This window comes from Archocentrus centrarchus, unplaced genomic scaffold, assembly GCF_007364275.1.
Source record: "Archocentrus centrarchus isolate MPI-CPG fArcCen1 unplaced genomic scaffold, fArcCen1 scaffold_35_ctg1, whole genome shotgun sequence".
In the NCBI taxonomy this organism is placed as follows: domain Eukaryota; kingdom Metazoa; phylum Chordata; class Actinopteri; order Cichliformes; family Cichlidae; genus Archocentrus; species Archocentrus centrarchus.
This window is the reverse complement of record NW_022060262.1, coordinates 3,478,575-3,486,107: the sequence shown is the minus strand read 5'-3', so window position 1 is coordinate 3,486,107 and position 7,533 is coordinate 3,478,575. Positions and strand designations below refer to the sequence as shown.

The 7,533-nt window shown below is 41.8% G+C and overlaps 1 protein-coding gene across 1 annotated transcript; it reads right to left on the bottom strand.

Annotated features, from left to right (window-relative positions):
* Positions 1-2,203: 2,203 nt before the first annotated feature.
* LOC115776632 (myelin-oligodendrocyte glycoprotein-like) lies at positions 2,204-6,713 on the bottom strand. The gene is made up of 4 exons (XM_030724360.1): positions 6,660-6,713; positions 5,847-6,018; positions 2,815-3,159; positions 2,204-2,577 (listed from the first exon to the last, which is right to left on the bottom strand). The coding sequence occupies exons 2-4, from the start codon at positions 5,911-5,913 to the stop codon at positions 2,411-2,413; spliced, it is 579 nt and encodes a 192-aa protein (XP_030580220.1). The 5' UTR covers positions 5,914-6,018; positions 6,660-6,713; the 3' UTR covers positions 2,204-2,410.
* Positions 6,714-7,533: the final 820 nt, after the last annotated feature.

The following is a 7,533-nucleotide window of genomic DNA, read 5'->3' as shown; positions in this document are numbered from 1 at the left end:
TGTCTGTAACAAATATTGTAATGTTCCTTTAAGTAATGCGTTTGGTCCAGAACTCAGTGGAGCGGAAGTAACATTCAGTGCGGACTTTTTAGAGTGTGACACAAGCAACAAGGACTATGGGGGCGTGGGTTTCTGCATCTCCTCGCCATCTTCATACAGGACTTAAGTATATAAAGGACTCATGTCAATTGTTATGGTGAAGTTATGTGTCAAGTCCAATTTTTGATCCGCTCATTGAGAAGAGTGAAGTGCAACTCCGAAGTTGATCGTATTTCTCCCGTTTGGTTACAGCAGGCAATGAGGTGCGTTCAAGGTGTCTGTTAATTTGAGTTTCCATGTAAATGTGATGAAACAGGCATTTATGTCTGTAAACCTAACATGTACTGGGTTTATATTGGTCATAGTGTTATTATAAGGCATGTTACATGATGTCTAAATGATTGAAGTTTGCTGAATGTGTAAGAAAGGAATTAATGGTTACTGTTTAGGAATTGTGAGGTTTCTAAATACAATTTTTATTTTATTAGTTCTCACGATGGCAACGCTGAGTGATCCTGTTGGTGAGCTTGGAATAAACCATCTGTATATAAAGAACTTGTCCTCGTGGTGACTGACGGGAGTAACACTACCTTCAGGGTCTATTGTACTGTTGCTAATGTTAAAGTTTATCTTCTTGTTAATCAATATAGCTACACCTCTTTGTTTGGAGTTATAGCAGGCTGAGTACGTGTGAGGGAACTGTGGAGAGGAAAGAGTGAGCACAGATGTTTTGGACACATGTGTCTCCTGTAGAAAAAACAACATCTGCTTTTAAGTCTTTTAACCGATTAAAATTTTAGTCTCTTTTCCCTCGAACCAGCCCCGTGCACATTCCATGAGACAAATCTGAGTGTGCTCATATTTAAACTAACTGATGGACTGTTGTGTGCTCACTAAGGATGTGTGTGTGTGTGTACATATGTTCTGTATGTTGGCGTGTGCCCTTTATATTGATGTGTGCGTGTGTATGTGCGCTGTATGTTGGTGTGTGTGCATCTGCGCTGTATGTTAGTGTAGTAAACTGTAGCATTGTAAGTGACGTAAACATATTGCTGAGTGCAGAAAGAAAAAAGACGTGTAAAAGTGACCTAAGTGACATAAGAATGAAATTAGATGAGGGGAAAACAAAACAGAACAAACAAACAAACAAACGATCACGGTACTATGCTGACTCGTCGGCGTTAATGGTACTACTTAGACAGATTTAGACTATTTAATGGTACTGTTTAGATGGTTGAAAAAAAAACTCAGAAAAGAACGTTAATATGGACTAGATCATTTATTTCAAATACAAAGTGTGCAGGTTTAATCTTACTGAACTCATTCACCATCTCATTCATCAGTCTCATTCTCTCAGACTTCCTAAATAAATTCCCATCTTCACTTTTCCTTTAGCTGGAAGAAGTTTCATGGAGTGAGGAAAGACAGAGGAGTCTCAGTGGGACTGCCTGCATAAATAAAGCTCAGATAAAATGAATAAAAATCTATTCCATTTTAAGCTCAACACTATCCCATCATTCTCATCTCAGATTAGGCTGTAACATAAACTGAAGAAGCATGTGTGCAGTCCTATAATTATAACAGTAAGGGAACAGCGCCCCCACCAGGTCAAACTGGAACACTGTCGTTAGTTTATTCTTTGCAGAGCAGGAGTGTGTCTGTTACCCACAACCAAACCAAACAACTCAAATGTGAGCCCTCGGTGAAACCCGCAGAACCACGTGAGAAACATTCATTTATTTTTAATATGCAACTTAAAAGGCAAACGTTGACACAATAATAATGAACAGCAAAGTTTATCTTTTCCATCATGCCCCACTGTGCAGGATGAAATCTCTTCAAGCTCCCCTTTTGTGTTGCAGCAACAGTACAACAACTCTCTTAGTCAATAACTACCTCAGCTTCATCTATTCTGAACTGGCAACATTTCAAATGTGCCAGTAACTCTGAGAGGGGGCGCCACTGAGCCAACAATGAATGTTATTACAGCTGTAACAGTAAAAACAGTTCCTTTGGACTGATTCCAGGTCAGATTAAATCTGCATCTACTAGTTCAGCAGGTAAAAAACAAAAACAGCTTTGACAGTCACAGAAAACAAACAATCACAGGACTGATTACATTACTGAGACATTCAAAGTTTATTAACAACAACAAAGCCACAAAAACAAAGTGTAAAGGAAATGAATCAACACAACAGAAACAGCCTGGAGTCTCCTTCGTGGAGGGAAATGGTTTAACTTTAATGTAACAACACAGCATTGATGATTATTAATTTCAGCTTGTTCTCCTCTGTCTTTCCTGTGTTGAGAGACAACTTGAGAACTTGTAACGGCAAAAAGAGACTCACAGTTCAGCTGGAAATAACTCATTTCAAAATATTTGACACCTGATGATGTTTGATTTCAGGGTTTTTTCCCTGTAGGTCAAAAAAACAACAACAGCAATAATAATAATGAGGAGAAGAATTGCAGCAGAAACGGACAGACCAGCTATCAGTCCAACAGATCCTCCATCCTCTGTGGTTCCTCCTGATGGACCTGCAGGTAGAAACAGGTGTGAGGTGTCAGCTGTCAGGTAGGTGATGAGTGAAGAACAGAACAGAATCCATTTCCTCTTCAAACTGCTGTCAGACATTATCTACTGCACTCTGATCACATCACTCAGACCAGCTGCTTTCTACAAAGTCTCATCAACAACATCTTTAGAAACAAACATCAACAACCAGGAAGCAGCTTCACCTCTGATCACAGACACACTGAACTCTGCTCACTCACCTGGAGGATCAACAACTCTCAGGTAGATGATGCTGGGCGCCTTGTTACTGTGGCTCGCTCCTCTCTGGATGACGCGACACTCATATGTTCCAGTGTCATTAACTGTCACATCCTTCAGGATCAAAGACACGTCTCCGTCCTTCATCTGTGTGTCCTGCAGATCCACCCGGTTCCTATAAACTGGATTCTGCTCTTCTGGATCAAACCGTCCGTCCCGGTACAAATACACATGTTCATCTTCTAGATCAGGTTTGGCCCACACTACAGCTCTGATCTGGTTGTTATTTGGAGCTCGACATGGCAGAATGATGTTCTGTCCAGGCTCAGCTGTGATGGTTTCCTGGCCTGAAAGAGGAAACAGCACAGAGCAGAGAGGTTAAAGCTTTTTGTCTTCCTGGTGCTGAAGGTCTGTGGAGCAGCAGAGGGGCCTCAGATACCAGCACAGTTAGGGAGCATTCAGTGGACTGTACCAAGTGTGGCACATCAGAATGATTCACTTCAAATATGCTGCTTATTTTCTTTAACCTTTTCTTTAACCTTGACCCAGCTGTCTTAGAGCATGCCATAGGTATTAAAGGTACTGCACTGCAGTGGTTTGAATCATATTTATCTCATAGACTCCAATTTGTTCATGTAAATGGGGAGTCTTCTTCACACACTAAGGTTAATTATGGAGTTCCACAGGGTTCTGTGCTAGGACCAATTTTATTTACATTATACATGCTTCCCTTAGGCAGTATTATTAGAAAGCACTGCAATCAATTTCATTGTTATGCAGATGATACTCAGCTTTACCTATCAATGAAGCCAGATGACACACATCAATTAGTTAAACTGCAGGAATGTCTTAAAGATATTAAGGCCTGGATGACCTCTAATTTCCTGCTTCTAAATTCAGATAAAACTGAAATTCTTGTACTCGGCCCCACAAATCTTAGAAACATGGTGTCTAACCAGATACTTACTCTGGATGGCATTACTTTGGCCTCCAGTAACACTGTGAGAAATCTTGGAGTCATTTTTGACCAGGATATGTCCTTCAATGCGCATATTAAACAAATATGTAGGACCGTTTTTTTGCATTTGCGCAATATTTCTAAAATTAGAAACATCCTTTCTCAGAGTGATGCTGAAAAGCTAATTCATGCATTTATTACTTCTAGGCTGGACTATTGTAATTCATTATTATCAGGCTGTCCTAAAAGCTCCCTGAAAAGCCTTCAGCTGATCCAAAATGCTGCAGCTAGAGTACTGACAGGGACTAGAAAGAGAGAGCAGATTTCTCCCATATTGGCTTCTCTTCATTGGCTCTCTGTTAAATCTAGAATAGAATTTAAAATTCTTCTCCTCACATACAAGGTCTTGAATAATCAGGCCCCATCTTATCTCAAAGACCTCATAGTCCCATATCACCCCAACAGAGCCCTTCACTCTCAGCCTGCTGGCTTACTTGTGGTTCCTCGGATACTTAAGAGTAGAATGGGAGGCAGAGCCTTCAGCTTTCAGGCCCCTCTTCTGTGGAACCAGCTTCCAGCTTGGATTCAGGAGACAGACACCCTCTCTATTTCCTTCCCACTGTCGCCAAAAAGCTTACATAGGGGGTTGTTTTGATTGTTGGTTTTCCCTGTAGTATTGTAGGGTCTTTACCTTACAATACAAATGCCTTGAGGTTAATGTTTGTTGTGATTTGATGCTACATAAATAAAACTGAATTAAATTGAATTTTTAAAAAGCCCAAAATTTGGTTAGGATTACTTCTCATGATCAGTAGGTCAGTAGTAGACCCTCTGGTTACATTTAAGGCAGAGCTTCTTGTAACATTATCTTCCACACTGTGGTTTTGGGTGGTTGATGGTTCCATGCCTGGCTGCTCCTGTCTTTTTCTTTGGGCAAGACACTGAGCCTTGAGTTGCTCGCGACATATTTATCAGTGTGTGAATGTCAGACAGAAAATGCTTAGGCAAGGAAAAAAGTGCTTGTATGAATCTGTGTGTGAGTGACACTAGAACAAAATACTAGAGTGTCCATTTACAAATGATGGCATAGTTACTGTGAAAAGTAATCCGATTAGTGGTTACTGATTACTCCTTTAAAAAGTAACTTAGTTAATTTACTAATTACTTAATTTTAGAAGTAACTAAGTTAGATTACAACTTACTTTATTAGTTCCTTTCAACAGCTGCTGGTGTTGTGCCAAAAGTGATCGTGATGTTTCTGTGTTTTTATGTGTAATGTCTTTGCTTATATTGGTAAAAAAGAGTGCCGTCAGCATGATTTATGAAGGGCTTATGTATAAAATGCAGAAATAACCTGTTTTTCAACAACTTTTAGGAGTCTGTGTTATTGTACCTGCATTATAATCAATCCAGAGCTTTTTAAAATATCTTTTTAGATCTGTGAGGTTATATTTGTTGTGCTTTCTGCAGCTCTGAGACAGATTTCTGTTAAAAAGACATTTTCAATGTCAGACAGTTTTTACCTTAAAAAAAAGAAACACATATAAAAGTTACTTTGCCAAAAACTGAGTGCAGCTTCTACCCTGTGATAGAAATGCTGTTTGTCTCTCAGAATGACCTGATATCATTCATGAGAGATATGTTTGATATATGATTCACTGATCAACAAGTCATTTGTTTACGGAGGAAAATGACGCAAAAAAAGTAACGCAGTGACATGGATAGTAACTTTAATCTGATTACTGGCCTGCAAATACTAACGCGTTAAATTACAGGTTACCGGAAAAGTTGCCCAGGTTAGAGTTACACACATCACTGTGAGGAGCTCATTACGAACAGCAGCTGCTGTTCTGTATGCAGATTTATCATCGAGTGTTTGGCCCACGGAGACAATTTAACATCAGCACGTGATCATTTCAGAAAGTCTCCACAGACCTTTGACTTCTTATTTTACAGCTCAGATATTTCACTGGGCTCCTGCAGGGAACAAACACGGTGAGCATGCTTGCAGCAAAAATGAGCGGCTCAGTGAGTTAAAAACAAAATACTGTCAGGATTCTAACAGCTGTTCCTCACCTGCAGAGATGGAGATGCCAGCAAAGAGCAGAGCGCAGCAGAGAGACGCACATGTTCCTGCAGACATTCCTGTGTCTGCTTCCTCTGCTTTTAGAGAGGCCGTGTGTTAGGATTTATCAGGGTCTGGACGCCCGATAAACAGCGTCGAGCAGCCGAAGCGCGGATGATTTAGGTGCCGTTTACACGAGACCGTTTTCATTTTGAAACGGTGTCGTTTTGATGCGTTTCGCCCTTCTGTTTACACGACAACAGAGTGAAAACGATGTGGTTCAGAAACGGGGTCCAGAGTGGAGCGTTTCAGAAACGCACCGGCTTGCGTTTTCGTGTAAACACTTGAAACCGGGGTGATTTGAAAACGCTCGACTCGCACATGCCGCACTATGGTTGCGACGGCCAGTTTTTCGCGCACGCGCAAACTGATAAACAGTACTCGCGGATTCACGAGTGCTTCTTATGCTTTTCCTGTGTTTTTATTTACCGTTTTGTAATTCAGCGTTGTGTGCAGCAGCGATCCAACCTCATCATCTGTCCACACAAAACCTCTCACATTGGCCGTTTGTAAGTAATGAACAATTTGCCGCACTACCTACTGTGTCACTCCACGCATGCGCGTCTTGCGTAAACAAACTGCAAAGAGAAAAACCAACGCCAACTTGTGGCCTGGCATGGGAACTACATATCGTTTTCATCGTTTCACATGTCCTCGTGTAAACGCGGATCGTTTCTGAAACGCCATCGTGTAAACGAAAGGCTGAAACGCATCAAAACGACACCGTTTCCAGTGAAAACGGCTTCGTGTAAACGGCACCTTATACTCTGCGGTGCGGTTCAAACATCCCACTCCACCCCCCGCCGGGTGACGAGTCCGCGGAATAAGCGATTTCAGCTCCGCTGCTTCCAGGTAGGCGAAGAGCCAGAAATGCCCTTTTATCACCCCCGTCATCTGGGCTTGTATATCACTATGAGAGCGGCGCAGGCGCACTGCGCTGTAAATTCAATTTCAAATTTTCCCATCAAAAACCGCCCGAGGGTTCAGGGAGACAAATAAAACAGGCAGAATTTTTCAGCTCTGACTCCGTCTGTTCTCTAGTTTTTCTACTTTTACCAGAAGATGATATTTGCAGCATCTTCAGGACTTCCTCCTCACTCTGACCCACTGGGCTCTGCAGTGTCCTCCTCCGTCAGGCTCCTTACATCCACTATACTGCCCAAAGTCCTCATTCAGCATCCAGATCACTGACTTCAGGTGTTTCCAGTCACTTCCATGTCCACAGGTGTATAAACCAAGCACCTAGGCATGCAGACTGCTGCTACAAACATCAGTGAACTACAGCATGGTACCGTGATAGGAGGATACCTGTGCAACAAGTCCAGGTGTGAAATTTCCTCACTGCTAAATATCCCACAGTCAGCTGTTAGTGGGATTATAACAAAGTGGAAGTGATTGGGAACAACAGCAGCTCGGCCACGTTGAATCACAGAGTGGGGTCAGAGGATGCTGAGGGTCACAGTGCACAGAGGTCACCAACTTTCCACACAGTCAGTCACTGCAGACCTCCAACCTTCACGTGGCCTTCAGATCAGCTCAAGAACAGAGAGCTTCATGGAGTAATCTAATATTTGTTAATTTTTTAATTTGTCTTGGTGGTCATTCATACCCTCTACCATCCACTAGAGGAGCAGCAGC

Excerpts from the sequence above, each read along its gene's own strand:
- LOC115776632 (XM_030724360.1), bottom strand. The coding sequence starts at position 5,913 with ATGTCTGCAGGAACATGTGCGTCTCTCTGCTGCGCTCTGCTCTTTGCT. Across the intron at positions 3,160-5,846 it reads TGGCATCTCCATCTCTGCAG|GCCAGGAAACCATCACAGCT; the intron begins GTGAGGAACAGC and ends TTCCTCTTTCAG. Across the intron at positions 2,578-2,814 it reads GAGAGTTGTTGATCCTCCAG|GTCCATCAGGAGGAACCACA; the intron begins GTGAGTGAGCAG and ends TTCTACCTGCAG.